Below are 15828 nucleotides of genomic sequence, written 5' to 3' on the forward strand. Positions count from 1 at the left end.
CCCCCCCCGCGGCTCTTAGAAGTTTCGTGGTTTCGTTTGCGGCTCTTAGGCCGGGTTAGCCTGGCCACCCGTGTCCTAGAGGCTGAAAAGATTGTGCTTACAACTTGAAAGCCCGGCGACCATGTGAAAAAAAACAAAAAAAAACATTGGATTCTGACTTTCCAAAACGTTGTTCAAGTAACGGTTGAAAGTTGGACATTTCCCAACCTTATCCGACCAGCGGATGATAAAGCGATATACGATGAAAATCAGTGAATGCAACGCGGGACCATTTTCTTTCATTTTGACTTTGCTGAAAACTGAACCATCGCGCTTCCTGACAGGGTTCAAGCATATACCACCAAGGAAAAAATTTTTCTACGATATTTACATGTGTAGTGACGACAAGAAAATCTACAAACAGCTTTGCTATCATCAGTGAGGACCTGTGTGACGACGACGCTCACACGAGCTTGAGTGGGTTGAAAACAACGTTGCGGTATACTCAGACGGCTGGCAGCCCCGTCACGTAAGTGACGGGGCTGCCAGTCATTTTAAGAATCGCTACCAGCTTCACCAGTTTGCACAAAACGATTGCCCACAAGCCCCTTGTTATTTTCTGCATCTGGACATGGGAAAATGCATGCAACGGAGTTGGCGGACTCATGAAGCACCAGGCCACGCTAAACAACCTGAGAGAACGTTCAATAAATGCAACTCAGACAACCAGGACAATGGTGAGCGTTCTATCCGAGAAACTAAAAGGCGTGCATATTGTGTATCTGGACAAAAATGAAAATGTTCAATATCGTCAACAGAAAAAAAAAAAAGAGTGGTTGACGGTGCGCGCCTTTCCTGACATTCAGTCTTGGCACGCGTGGCGGCTTTGCAAGTCACCAACCGAAGGAACCTGTGACATATATGTAGCACGGACAGCCGGATCTGGTTAGAAGAAACTATTAAATGGGTACATCGAAGAAAGCCTTAGCGTAAAGTGCCAAATTTGATTCACCAAGGACTGTTCATTTTGAATGCAGGGCCATCTTATTTATAACAGTTTTCTTCGCGGGGTATTTAACATACTGTTTTACTTGGTGATTGCTTATAATCTGTATTTGATCATCATACGAGAATCGCGGAACGTTATCCTTGCGCAGGGTAAAATACCTCGGCTTGCCACGATCTATTCGTACACCGAGAGTATCGGCTCGGTGGCACCCCTCACCTGAAATGGTTTGTCCCCTGAAATACATAGCTAACCTGAACAATTTTAGTATTCTATCTTTATTTTTGTATGTGGAAGTAAAGTTATTTCTTTTATTTTAAGCATAAAATACACTGGAAAGTAAAACTTCACACTGCATCGTCTTTTCTCGAATCATCTCTAATATACCTCGTTGTACGCTGCATGTAAAATGCTGTATATAGTTTCTCTTCACTTTTACTGAGTGAACAATTTCTATAGTTATCCATAGCCTCATCTGAATAAAAATATATGAAAGATGTGCGTTAGTTTCATGAAACGGGAACTCAGAGTCACTTCTCGTATAGTGCACTGCTAAGGGTAGCTGTGTTCTATACGAGTCTTTGAAAAAGGACCCCACTTTGGGGAGTTATGTCTTCTTTCTGAATCAAATAATGCAACGTGTTTTTAATAGAAATGAATGCCGAAATAAAGTATAACAGGGTACCCAAATTAAAAAAAAATCAAAGGTGGTGCTTTTTTTTTTTTTTTTTATTCGCATCGGAAGTTTTCGTTGCTTGATTTTTTCCCCGTGTTTGCCTAAATATATCACGACTATAATGTCACTCAGACACCTACCATATATTTTAATATTTTAAATAATATTCATATATAAATAGAATACTATCTGAAAAGTACATGATGTGATTAAATTATTTCGTGAGATACAAGCCTCCAAATTTTGCCATTTGTCATTCGAGCAGGCATGTTTGGCAATTTTTAGAAAACAAAATATAATATAAATAAACATTATACCTATATTCTACGTGCAAGCTGTACCCATTGTTTGTTTCCAGAAAGTATTAAAATTATCCTAACGTTATCATTTTAGTTATTCACTTTCAAACGTGCCCCTTCCATCAGTGCGCGTTTATGCAACTGTCCACCTCTTCATGCCTTGCAACTTCTCCTGTCCCCAATTTTTTTTTTTTTTCTGGTGGAAACTAAGTGTGGGTTTGTTGATACCAGACACTAGACAATGGCATATACATGCATCAGTTCATTTAAAAATGTCGACCAGCCACCCTTTGGTCGGTTCTATCTGAAATCACCCGGCTGTTTCTTTCCTCTATTTTTTCTGCATCTTCCACTCCGCGGAAAGGAAAAGTAATGAGTGTTTTTGCGAGTTATCAACGTCAGGGATTAGTTTTTACCGGGTTGCTTAATGTACAAAATTGTTCACGTCCTGGACATTTTACATGTACACACTATTGAGACACCCAGACATGTTTTTGTTGTTGCTGAACTGCCTCAGAAAGCTGTCCTCGAGAATTAGAAGGACTAAATGTGACTTATTGATCCAACGTTTCATAGAACTGCAAGTGTGTACGGGAGGAATACCTGAAAAGAAAGATCCTATAGTTGCCTTAGAGAGATAGTCGAGCGTTGGCAGCCGCTCTAAGTCTTACAGGAGTGTCGTTCTCAAGTTCTTCCCCAAGCTTCAACCACCTCTGTATTTTGTTTAAACTTCACAGTTGCGTGCTAAATAAAAGCAATGGAGGATTACTGTGAACGAGTGACACAGATATACTCGTCAAAATAACACCTCCAGGCGGAGAAGGGAGTCCCGCAAGAATAGAATGTATTTGTTGTATTTAAATGTTTCCCAAGTTCTATTGCGCCCGTGTTGTCAGGGTTGCGTCCCAGTAGCGCTTGACCCCCCCATGTTGTTTTACGTTATATAAATAAGTACGCCATCAGCCACCAACCGTGTCGGACGCCTCTTTCCTTCCGGGGCTCCCGCGCCCCCGGCCCACCGGTCACCACCTCGTCAATGTGAGACCCCTCGTTTTTTCCGCAGGCTCGCGTGGGCACTGCTCTTTTTTATTTCCACGGGAGACCGCCTTTTCTTTTAGAGCGCAGCTCTTAGGCGCCCGTTTCCGGCTTGAGCGGCGTCGGCGTCGCCGTAACCGCGCGGTGCATTATGGGTAAATTTCGCCGCTAAATCTAGCGGAAAAATTTCCCCGCTAAATCTAGCGGAAAATTTTCCCCGCTAGATCCAGCGGAAAAATTTTCACGCTAAATCTAGCGGAAACATTTCCCCGTTAAATCTAGCGGAAAAATTTCCCCGCTAGATCCAGCGGAAAAATTTCCCCGCTAAATCTAGTGGAAAAATTTCCCCGCTAGATCTAGCGGAAAAATTCCCCCGCTAAATCTAGCGGAAAAATTTCCCCGCTAAATCTAGCGGAAAATTTTCCCCGCTAAATCCAGCGGAAAACTCCCTCTGGGGGGTCACGTGACCCCCGCGGAGGTCACGTGACCCCCCCAAGGTCACGTGACCACACCCCCAGATCACATGACCCCCCCCGAGAACACGTGACCCTCAGTACCCGTCCCTCCTCCTCCTCAAGAGCTGCGCTCTAATTTGGCGTTACAGGGAGTTGTAAAAGGCTTTCATTTTTTAACTACACTGTATTCTCTGGAGGAGCAATGAAAAAACAAAAGGAAGGAGGTGGGGGAAAGGGGGGGGTTAAAAACATACTGTATTGTAAAGGTTCCTTTGCCACGCACCTTCGGCACAGACCAGAAAGCGTGGCCCCGCCAACTTACTTTCTTTGCAAAAAAAAAAAAAACACACTTTTGTTAGAAGGCGCGTTTTTGTGGTGCCAGGTCCTCGCGCCGTTGCTCACGAAGCTGCACCAAGCGAGCATAATTTTTCTAATATATACGGCTTGCACTGGGCGCGAACCTTCTGCAGCGTGCACTTTGCACCGCCGAATTCGATTTTTTTTTTTTCAGCAGGAACAAATCGCATTAAACACCAGCATATAGTGCGACCAAAACGAACTGTCATGTTTTAAAAGAAACATAGGAACGAATTGACATGTGAGCTTAGGAAAGCAAAATCATCATATTATAAGCAAAAGTTTCGTGAGGCTACTAAACAACGCCCTGACGTTGCCTGGAAAATTACTAATACCCGTGCCCCACTAGAGCGACAGACAGAAGCAAACCACAACGACAAGCCTCAAACCAGAGTCTTTCGCGATTTGAGACGCTTTGTAGACTAACGGAGGCTATGCTCAAACACGAGCATCATGCACGCGAGGGTATCTTTGGCAGGCTTGCAATCGCTCGTGCTTACTTCACGAGCACCGAACGACTAAACGCCTGCCAAAGATACCATCGCGAGCATGCTGCATGGGTTTGAGGCTTGTCGCTGTCTATTGTCTCTGTCTGTCGCTCCAGTGGGACACGGGCATAATGAAGTTTTAAATCGTAGTCAGGTGCATGTTTGGCGGAACATTTTAATGCTAGCTATTCCAATGCACAGCCCAGTGCTGATGATACGTTTTTTTTTTTTTTTTTTTCTCGAACCAACTGACGAAGTAGAGGTGTTTAACATCTTTCTAGGACTAAAAAAAAAAACAGCAAAATTATTGACATTGATAAATTACAAATAAAATCAGTTAAATTTGTATTGGATATAACTGCCCCACACTTAGCACACATATACAACTTACCATTATTATTTGGTCAGTTTCCCTCAAACATGAGGTTGACTAAAGTCACTGTTGTACATAAAGGAGGCGATGGCAGGTTATGAATAACTATAGGCCAATATCTGTGTTACGTACCTGTCTTTTCTAAGGTACTCGAAAAGATTAATCTTACGCGCCTCGATCACTTTTTTTTTTTTTTTTTTATTTGTAAACATTCTATATCAACAGACTATCACATCGGCTTCGTAGCGCATCGCGTGACGCACCGCAAACCGGACACGTAGGCGCTTGGCAGTGCCCCGGCTGACCGGCTGACGTTATTTTTGGTGTTCTGGATGTACAGGACTCTAATAAAAGGCGTCTTCGCCAGTTTCTTTCTGTGCCAAGAATAGAGCAGTTGTTGAATTCAATCGTGTGACCCTCTTTTTGGACGTGTTCTGCCAGCGCACTGCCCTGCACGTTATTCTTTTGAACGTCATACTGATGCTGGCGTAGACGTTCCGGGAAGTTTTTAGTTTCCCCAACGTAGGAGGCGGCGCAGTCACCACAAGGGATCCTGTAGATGAGTCCCTGAGCTTTTTCTTTAGGGGGACGATCCTTTGGAAGCGAGAAGAGGCGTCCAATGGTGGACACCGGTTTGTGTGTCACACTGACGCCGTATTTTCGCAAAACGCGCGCGAGAGTCTCGCTTGGGCCCTTGATGTACGGGACGCATACGCGGTTGGGTGGAGGAGGGACGTCTTCTGTTTCATTCCGTCTAAGTTTTTTGTACACGTTGTTCAAAAACCTGGGAGGATAGCCATTCTGTTTTAGGTCGTGTTTGATCGTTGTAACCTCTTTCTTAAGAGCCTCTTCAGTGGAGCAGACAGTAATTGCTCGCCTGAAGAGTGCGGAAGCCACAGAACACCAAAAATAACGTCAGCCGGTCAGCCGGGACACTTCCAAGCGCCTACGTGACCGGTTTGCGGTGAGTCACGCGATGCGCTACGAACCAAAAAGCGCGCGCAGATACAACGGCCGTTTCAAAGAATCCAAAAACACCGGGCAATTCGCAAGACGACGACAGGGACAAAAACAGTCACCCGTGATCAAGGGGCCGAACTGGCCTTGAAACGTCGGGCTTCATTTCAATTTTTGGTTAGAGTTTTTCCTTTCTTTCAATGTCATTCGTAACCAGGTGGATGTCCACCGAAAGGTTTACGTTTAATTCAAATAGAAATTATATCACAAAATACAGAAAAAAAAATTTGATTACTGTAGGTGTGTTCATTGATTTCAGTGAAGCGTTTGTTGTCCTAAATCACACGGTACTACTTATGAAGCTTACTCAATATGGGGTCCGCGGTGTACCACTTGCCTTACTTCACTCGTATCAAAGAAATAGGACACAGTGTGTAGCTATTGACGGTTCTTTCTCTTCTTTCCAAAGTATTCTTTGTGGTGTACCGCAGGGAAGCATACTTGGACCCATCAATGACCTAGCAAACATTGATGACGAAGTGCCGTTCGTTATATATGCGGACGATACGAGTATGTTTTTCTCTGCGGCCGAGGCTGATACACTGTTGTGCCAAGCCAATTCTACTCTTACCAAATTTGTATTGTGGTCTGATACTAACGGCCTTAAGGCAAATACAACCAAGTCTAAAGCAATCTTATACAGATCAAAAAATAAACCCATTTCAATAAATTACACTCTCTCACTAGGTACTTCATCAATCGAAATAGTCATCCAACATTCATTCTTTTCAAAGCATATGACGTGGTATTGTCATGTAAATTATTTGCTAGCTAAACTCTCTCGGGTCGTTGGTATTGTTTCTCGTTGCCGCCGCAATATTTTACCCCTCAACATGAAACGTAAAATTGATTACGCATTATTTCATTCCCACTTAAGTTACTGACACCTTGTACGGGCTACTAAAAAAAAAAAAAACCTTAAAAGCATATTCTTATTACAAAAGAAACTAATACGATATATTGCTGATGTTTCCTACACAGACCACACAGAAGCGTTATTTTTTTCAATATCAAATAGTTCCGGTTAAACGCATGTATGAGTATCGTTTGCTTTGTTCCATTCGTTTCTTATCTACACTATTCATTGATTTCTTATTCACTATTTCCGAGCTTGTAAGGCATAACAGTGATATCAACACACGTCGCAGAGAAGCATAGGTCCTCCCTTGTTCCCGCACAGACTACAACTTACAAACCTTACATTATAATGTACCACTATTTTAAATAAATGCCTCACAAACAACATAAACATATACATGATTAGCAAACGAGTCTTGCGCTCTTATATCTTCGTTGTTCCCTAACTTAGTGTTATAATGTTTACAAAGTTCTGATTTTTAATTTATTTTTTGTTTCACCAATGTCACGCTAGCAGAGTGTTGCCCTACCAAGCTGCTGCCAATGTAATAAGGGTTCCAGACCCAGTCGAGCTGACTCAACAGCTTTTTGTCTGGGACTCCTTCCAGTGTTTCTGGAAATAAAGCTTTGATTTGATTTGATAACGTCACGTGCAAACCACGTAAAACCGTTCAGTTTCCAGGTGAAATCGATGTCCGCAACACGAGCAAAAGTAGATGTCCGAATTGTAAAGTTGTGCACTAGCGGTCTCGCGATGATGTATGGCGGCCTAATAAAATGTTAGAGTGTATGACTAATAAAGCACAGAGCTGTAAAATGAGGTCCCAAAACAAGTTCAGGTAAAACCGAACATAGCATTAGCCTCCCGAGGCAGTATTTCGCGAAGTTTCGAGTTCATGCAAGCTGATGCCCAAACCTGATTTATTTATATTAAGAATAAAAGAACCTTCGTGCTGTCCTTCGCGCTATTTATGTGTAATTAGGATTATCATTACATATTTATGTATTTCTTTTAGCAGTAAAACATCGTAAATCGGATTCTCTCGAAGAATACCATTTAATACGTTTTTTTTCTCTCTCTTTTTGCACATTTTGTTTGCTTGCCTTCAGCTTTATCGTATGAGCACAAAGCCATTTTTGGCATACTCCAAGACCCGGTGTTTTACGCTGCCAAACGGCAAACAAAAAAAGCACGTTTCTGCAAATGAGCGCGACAGCTGGAGTATTTTTGGTCCTCACGCGTGTTGGTCTCAAACAGCTATGGGAACTTACGGTCAAATTTATTGATGATGGTAAACATATATTTAATTACTGGCTGAAGATTCGACTACATAAAGAAAGGACCGAACACGTTAATATCCATCACAAGTAAATGCACCTCCAAATTATCTGAAAGATATGTTCTGCACATTTTTTCCAGTGTTTTTAACCTCGATTAACACGTGTACAAGTGATTTGCTGATTTATATAATTATGTGTTCCTGACACATTATAATTTTTCAAGCATGTTATTGTTACTGCCTGTTATCGCCTCGTTTATGTGATTAACATCGAGTCCATGTGTCTACGGGCTGGACAAAGCAAAGTACACAGGGGCACGTGGCGGAACTATGATGATTACGCAAGCAGACCGCCAGAACCTGACCAATCGAGTAGCTGCTGTATCGAGTAGAGCATGAAATACTACTCAGTTCTATTTAACAAATATCACCAGTTAGCTAGGGTGATGCTCATTTGTAAATTAAATAGACCGACATCTAGTCAACAACAAATATCAACAGCCAGGCCATGCAAGTTTATCCTGTATAAGAAAATGTTCACTGTGGTACGCGCTATTTTAAGCCAGGTTCGGTCTCAGTACAAGGGTGCGTATATATTGAACAATTTTGATCACTCCTTTCGCTTCTTTCGCATGATTCTTCGCGTAGATGACAGTGCTGAGTGTAAACAGTGTTGGTTAGGACAGCAAGCGTTGTGATTGCCGCTCAGTGTTCTATGAAGAGTAAATTGAAAGGGCTCGTCCTAAACTTTTTGTGTATTGTTGCTTTTAGCTCAGTTGCGACGTCATCATATATATATTGTGCCATGTATTTCGCAAACTATATTTCACGACATATACCAATTTCATCATTTTATATGCGCTGTAATTAATTCTTTTGTTCAAGAGCATAACTAAGATTAGACTTTTAAAATACTCCGGACGCAAAGATGTACCAAACACGCAATGGCGCACCAACTTGTGTTTGAGTGAAGAGGCAAACCAAACCCCCCACCAAGGGGCGGTGCATCCCTTGGGCGCGCCGCCGGCCAGTGTTTGCCCTGCCCAGTGGCGGCTGTTAAGGGGGGGGGGGGGGGGGGGCCAGAGCCCCCCATGCCCCCCCCCCCCCCCCCCCCCCCCCCCCGGTTGGTGGTACGCCCATGCAAACACGGGTGTTTTAGGCGAACTTCCACATTTCGTGACAAGCTTCCGATTCAAATTGCTTGGGGCCCGACCTGCGGGATATTCTTCAGCCAGTTTCAGAGTTCTCCTCGTCACACTTTCCTTTTTCGCCCTCCCTTAAGGGGTGTCCAAACAGGACACTACAAAACGCACGACTCCGACAAATCGTGAAAATTGAAGCGGACTCGCCCGCTTCAAGCCCGCTTCAATTTTCACGATTTGTCGGAGTCGTGCGTTTTGTAATGTCCTGTTTGGACACCCCTTTAGTGGGGGGGGGGGGGGGGGGGGGGGGGGGGGGGTGACGATGGGGCCCCCCTTTCATGACGGCACCTTTCTCCGTGAAGGGACAAACCTCCCTTCACGAGGGGGCCTCCAGTCGCCCTCAGTGGGGGAGGGCGGGAGGAAGACTGGCGAGGAGGGCTTCCACCGTCACTGAGGAGTGTTTTACAGGTCGGGCATTACGATTGTTTGGAAATTTTTCGAACTTTGTGATTGTTTGTTTCCTGGTTGTTTGATTGTTTTTTCTCTGGTTTTTGCTTGTTTTGTTTCCTGGAGGGTCGGCTAGCAGACGCTCTCGCGTACAGGCGCCTTCCTGCTTCGGCTCGCACGCCCTCCAGGACACAGCCCGCTCTTTGTGCAAATAAGAAGTATTATTACTCCATGTGAGTGATGTAAACAAATAGATGTTGAGTCGTATAACCACGACGTTTTGTATGCTATTTAAGACTTTTTTTACCTTTCCGTTGAAATTAAATAGCGCAATTTCTTATTTTTTTATTTGAAAATAAAGATTGATTGTGCGAAAGATAAGAAACTACATAATTACTCGTTTTACGGCGGCAATCGTGTCTATTGCAAAAACAACGCGGAAAATATGTTCTCAATTTAGCGGTTCGAACCGGTTTAAACCTCGTATCCAGCGACTTTAATTTGAACCGCTCCCCGGAGCTGAACCGGAATTGAACCAAAAGCCGTGAACCCGAACCCAAACTGAACCGATAAGAATGGCGGTTCGAGATTCCTCACGCAGCAGGTGCAATGAACAAAATTGAACGAGTGCAAAAAAAACTTGCTGGAAGATTAGCGTCAGGTTTACTGGAACAAGCTAACATCCAATCACTGGAAACTAGAGCGACAATAAACAGATTGCGTATTTTACTACTCTTTTATCCATGGGTTATTTGATGTTAAAGGGTCATGAAACAATTTCCAACTTTTTCCTGTTTAGCTTTCCTCCTCAACTCATAAATCGCGCATTGAACCAAACAGGACTCTTGTTTGTGTACCCGGGCACAGCCATTCTCCCCTAGAAGAGTAGCTCGTCGCTCAAAATGCAGACAAAGGTTGCTTTCCCCACCCTGTTCACCCCGAAGCTGACAGTGCTGTGGAAGCTGCGTGCTCCTTGGGCCAGCCACACCTTTGCCACGTGATCACGCCCACGCGCAGAGGATGAGGTCAGGTGATGAAAGGAAAGCGGCTGATTGGTCCGGCAAGCGCGTCGCTTCCACCACAATGCCAGCTCAGGGTTGAGGGGATTAAGTGAGATCCGGTGTCGTGTGACGTGCGTTTGGGCCCGGTGATGCGCTGCGGGGACCGCGGATGTATCGCAGTGAAAAGGCAGAGAGCTTACGAAGGGAAGGCGTCCGATCCGACGTCCGACCGCGCAATACGGCGGTCGGAGGCGAGGGTTTTCAACGCTCTCCGATGCTACGAAAACCCTCTCCCCCCAAGGTCATTCCGGCAGTCCGCACGTCGGATCGAACGGTTTCGTCGTACATGTGTTTCGCGCTGTACCGCAGTGTTCTCAAATTTTCGTACCGAAAGTCGGGTTTTTGACTTTCTACCTTTTTTTCTTTTGGCCCACTGAACGATGTGCTATTAGTAAAATCCCAATCTAAATTTATTTATTAATAGTGCGAAATACGTAGAATTTTTTTAAACAGGATCGGCTACACTAAATCGTACAAGGGATTGTACGATACAAATTGTATCGTACAATCGTACGATACAATTTTAGGCACGATTTGTTTCGATATTCTTATTTCCCTGCAACAATCGACGTTTGGACGTATCGACGCATGGGAGGGGGTTGTAACCCTTCCGTCGTTGTACGTTTTTGTTCAGGCAATTACTTGTACAACGACTAAGTGTTCTCGAGGGCAATATGCCATTGTTTTTTTGTAACCAGCCCTGCTATGGCCCACAAGTAAAGCAAAAACATATAAAACGTTGATGTCTGTATTTGTTGAAAATTCCTCCAGATTCCCTTCCCTTCGAAGAAACATATTTTAAATCCGTAACATAGTACGTGGCCCAACGAGCGCCTAGCTTCCACTGTACTCGGGGCTGATCATTTTGGAAGAAAAAGAACGGAAGCACACGTCTTTCTCGATTTTTTGTTTTCTTTCGAGTATGCTTGCACCGCTCCCCAACGATCCATCGTCCCCCGACCCCCTGCTCCCGAGAAATATACAATCGCGGCGAGAACAAAAGCGCTTTTACTTTTACAACGCACCCGCCCCCTTCCTCCTTCCCGGTCGAGAGGTCGAACAAAAGCAAACACAAACAACCCAAGCGGAGTAGGGGAGGCCAGGGAGGCGGGCGGCATCGCGTTGTCCGTGAGCTTTCCTACCGTAGGCCGCTCGTCGGCTGGCCTCGCGCAATCAACATGACCTCTATGGAGACACAGGCGAGTATCCCTTGATCTTCGAAACCTTTCTAACCGGAGCCCATTTCGCTCCGTTACCGCAGTAGCATCGAGCGACAGCGTACCGCCGTAGCCCCGCGCCGAGCCGCCAAAGCTGTTTCCGACCGAGGAAGCATTCGCACACTCCAAATTTGTGCCGTCGGTTTGCGTCCGACTTTGTGCGTTTATTTGGAGTTGGGGAAGCAGGCTGGGGAAATGCACTATGTCTCAAAGAAGGTTTCGCCACTTTTTTGTTTATTTTCTTTGTCGCGGAAAACTCGGGAGGGAGATAGCTCGGCAAGTAGCCTATGACCTCGGGAGCCGCAAGAGATACATTGCCCTTGTCACGAGCGCATTGTTTTGACTGGCTTACCTTGCTGATCGCGCGGTAACTCGGCTATTCTTCACGCGCCTGTTTTCGGTAGCTATTGTTTCGGCGAAGGAGAGCTCGGCTTAAAAGACGTCAGGTACGTTTTCGCGTTCCCCGTGGTAATAACTGTCAATGTTTTCGCTCTTTTGGCGCCAAAGTAAGGTATTCCACACCGTCGCTTCTGGTTGGATGACTCGAAACACCCAACTCTCTGTTTGAACGAACCAATTTGTAAACATTTGAGGGCAGGTAGAGCGTTTTTGTACGACAAACCCAATCAAGAGTACGAACATAGCCTTCCTTTAGAAGCCAGTGAAATTACGTGGGTCTGTCCTTTTTTTATATCGAATGAAAATAAACAAATGCCTCCGATTTACTTCGTTCTAATTACGACAATATTCCGACTATGCACCGAGCTCCGTATTAAATATTTGGACATAAAGCGAAGGTTACACTTGCTTTGCACGGCTCAAAGTTAGCAAAGTGGCAAAGTACCCCGTAGACTCGGTGACGCCAGGCAAGCCAGTCAGCCAGTCCGGTCACACTTCACACCCTCCGGAGTTGTCTTCTTCCGCGATAAAAAGTAGTTTCGCGCGGTTCCTGTCGTCTTCGGGTAATCTATCCCATATTTATATACGATGAAAATGTCGCACATATCTATACAGTTTGCCATATAATTTTTAATAACTCGTACTGTCAAGGTTTCCTTTAAATTCAAAATATAGTGGGAGGGTAACGTCAGCGTGGCGGAGTGGTACACCACCAACTAAATTTTCGCCTCTGACGCTAAATTGTTGATGTGTTGTGATTGGTAATTATTGTGTTCCACTGCCGAGCTGCACGGCCGATTTGACCCGGATTTCGTCGAAGGCTGGCCGTTTGGCTTCACTTCAAATGGCCGTGCTTCCGTACGAAGCCTACTGACACCACAGGCCGTCTCGGTTATGCATTCAGGTAATTTCTTTGGCGGTCGACGACTGCTTTTCTTTGAGCACCGAAGTAGGCCTACAACCCCTTAACCTGTGGAAAAGAAATCCCCACGATTGCTCGCACCGTTGCAATAGGACAACGTTATTAAATGGCCCTCGTTTATCTGTTCACGCCTCTGGTGACGTTTGCTGCCGAGTTTACGAGTTGAGTGTTGCGCCTCCGCTGAGCCACTTGCGTTAGCCGATGTATCTGTACGCTCTCTTCAAGCGCAACGTTCGGTATGCATACTCCGCCCTTTCTTCAGAAAACACTGGAAACCTAAAAATGTCCTTTCGCTTACTGGGGTCTAACCGCTTTTAGCGATCATCAACATAATCGCAGCCGTATTCACGAGGTTCCGCTCCAGCTCATAGCCGAAGAGTCGAGTGTCTGCATGTTTATGGACCGAATTCTGCCCGTAGCTACGCGCTTACCGAGGTGTTACTTCCGAGAAGAAAACCATTTGAAACGAGCGCAGCCGTTTTTCTTTCTGGGTCGATCATTTGGCCGTTTTGTTTTTTTCTATTTGTTAGGAAGTATGAGTCATGACTCGCGATGGGGGACGGGAACTTCCCATTGCGGTGTGTTTTGACGATGGGATGGACTAACCTGCTGTGTCAGTTCGACCGATTTTTTTTTTTTTTTTCGCCAGTTACGAGGGGGGTTTTGACGCAGCTGTGGTTGTAAACGCCGTTGTAATTCATTTTTGTTTGTTTTGTGCTTTGGTTGGTTGCGGCAACGCGTAGAACGCAAGGGCGCCCCCGTGACTAACGTTCATCGTGAATCGAGTTGCTTTTAATCGTGTGACGTAGCTCGCGTGAATACGTCGTGGTCTCGGTTTTACGGTCGCGCTACTCATTCGGCTCTCTTGTTGTCGTTTCCTGGCCGTCGGGATCTGCTCTCGTTAGCTTTGGCGCTATTAGAAAGACCGAGGTAAGACCTGTTTGCGAAAATAGTTGGTCTCATACTTGTAGCTCGTCAGCTTTCCTTTGCCCGTTAATCCTGTCTAAATACGATAGCCTCTGCACTTCAGCCATGTATACACCTGTCTTGCTCAGAGAGGGACCACTTGGTGTTCTCGCATCATGCTCATATATTTATGTTTTTGAAAGTTTGAGCTCGGAGCAAATCGAGAGAACTTGTTGATTTCTTTAACAGGTATTGAGATAATTCCTCGATATTGATCATATCGATGCAGTCTTAATTTTAATTTTTGTTAAAAAAAAGGGAAGATGTTTTTTGTTTTTTTTTGCCATTGTTTAATTTTTTAGACGTAGGTGTTTTTAATAATCCTGTCATAATGTGCTGATATCTGACTGAAATGCTTTCTTTGTCAACAAATGATCCTGCCTTTGTATTGTTCTAATGTGCGATAAAAATGTCAAGAACGAATAACAATGCCAATAGTTTTGTACTTTGTTACTTTTTCATTTCTTTATTTTCATTCGCATCCACTGGCATATATACTTTGCTCTTTTCCTAGGAGAGAGGCTGTTCTTTGTGCTTGGATTGTCATCTGTTTTTGAGCCATGTACATTTTTAGATTTTCTCGCGTTTTCAGCTTGACATGTTAGGAATTGGTCGAGGCAAAAGGGAAGACGCTTACTCTTTTGGAATCATGCGGCATCCTTATCTATGTTTTCCCCACCTTTTAAGTTGTATCTCTGTAAGCAGGCTTGACAGCAGTTCAGCTTAACTACAGAAAGGGATAGTGCACAAAAAACAACAAAAAACCTACACAACTACCTTGGTTTAAAACAGCCAACAAGGTAGCCAAGATAGACGGCAGTGCTGACTATCAACTGAAAGTTTATGTCCACCCTTTCCAGTATATGGGCAACAGTGAAATACACAGAGTGTGAGAGAAAAGACATTCAGCATATTGTTAGCTAGGGTATAAAGTGCTGTGCCATAGTCGGTCGCTAACATGCGCCAGTAAGGAAACATATTTCTTTATCCCACAGGCACATTTGTCTTTTAGTTTGTTTATTCTTCCGTTATCTCTGGAGTTAGTTTGTCACCAGTCCTTTTAATTATTTTGCTGTTTTGGTAGTCATATGAAATAAACAAACTTAAAGATAAATCTGTCACCATGGCCTCCCTTAGTCTGTAAAGAAATGTATTTCCTTGCCGGTGCATGTTGGGGACCGACTATGACACAGCACTGTATAATCTAACTAATATCATGCTTAGACTGCATGTATTTTTGTGTCCTTTTTTTTTCACACTGTTTATTTGGCTGTTACCCATATACTGGGAGTGGTGGATATAAACTTTCAGTTGGTAGTCAGCACTGTGCCTGTCTCATCTTTACTTTGTCCTTGTCTTGTCGCACTGTTGTATACCAAGATGCTCAGCAAGCAACTAGCCCAAACATACCTTTTAGAGAATCTACGCGACTACAAGGAAAAGACAGGACACACACCTGTAAGCGCAATGTGTTTTGTCCTGCCTTCAGTATTGATGGAGAAGTGAAGTGGACATAGGAATCTGTCTTATTCAGCCATGGTGTCTCTAACCGGGGTTCTAACCCTGTGCTCAGTCGTGGTCCCTCGAGTCATGCTGCTGCCTGCAGTGATCCTGGCAGTGGCACATGAAGTGGAGCTGAATACCAACATTACTAGATCAAGCTCACAATCTTCCTAGAACGCCTTTTCGTGGCATGTCCACTCTGTGGCGCTTGCTACGCTATAGGCCCAGTGCTATGGACAGAATTGGTCTACGTGCATTCTTGTGGTGGGAGGTAATTCCCTCGTGGCTTTTATGGTAAACATAAACTTTGTGCAAAAATACCGTCATTTGAAAATGATTCTTCTCCAT

General features: G+C 44.4%; 1 protein-coding gene across 6 annotated transcripts in view; it reads left to right on the top strand.

Moving 5' to 3' along the window:
• The first annotated feature begins 11546 nt into the window (after nucleotides 1-11546).
• The window catches only part of LOC8037499 (protein mothers against dpp), a 34828-nt gene continuing 30546 nt past the window's right edge, over nucleotides 11547-15828 (top strand). Inside the window, exon 1 of one of the 6 annotated variants that reach the window (XM_002405120.4) lies at nucleotides 11547-11672. In XM_002405120.4, coding sequence (XP_002405164.2) covers nucleotides 11652-11672 — 21 coding nt within the window. In that variant the 5' untranslated portion in view covers nucleotides 11547-11651. Of the gene's footprint in view, nucleotides 11673-12069; nucleotides 12137-12778; nucleotides 12994-13166; nucleotides 13248-15828 lie in introns of those variants that run through there. The other 5 variants (XM_029971277.4, XM_029971298.4, XM_029971285.4 and 2 more) reach the window with 5 other exon arrangements.

The sequence above is a fragment of the Ixodes scapularis genome, unplaced genomic scaffold (genome assembly GCF_016920785.2).
Source record: "Ixodes scapularis isolate PalLabHiFi unplaced genomic scaffold, ASM1692078v2 PGA_scaffold13__105_contigs__length_92229423, whole genome shotgun sequence".
In the NCBI taxonomy this organism is placed as follows: Eukaryota; Metazoa; Arthropoda; class Arachnida; order Ixodida; family Ixodidae; genus Ixodes; species Ixodes scapularis.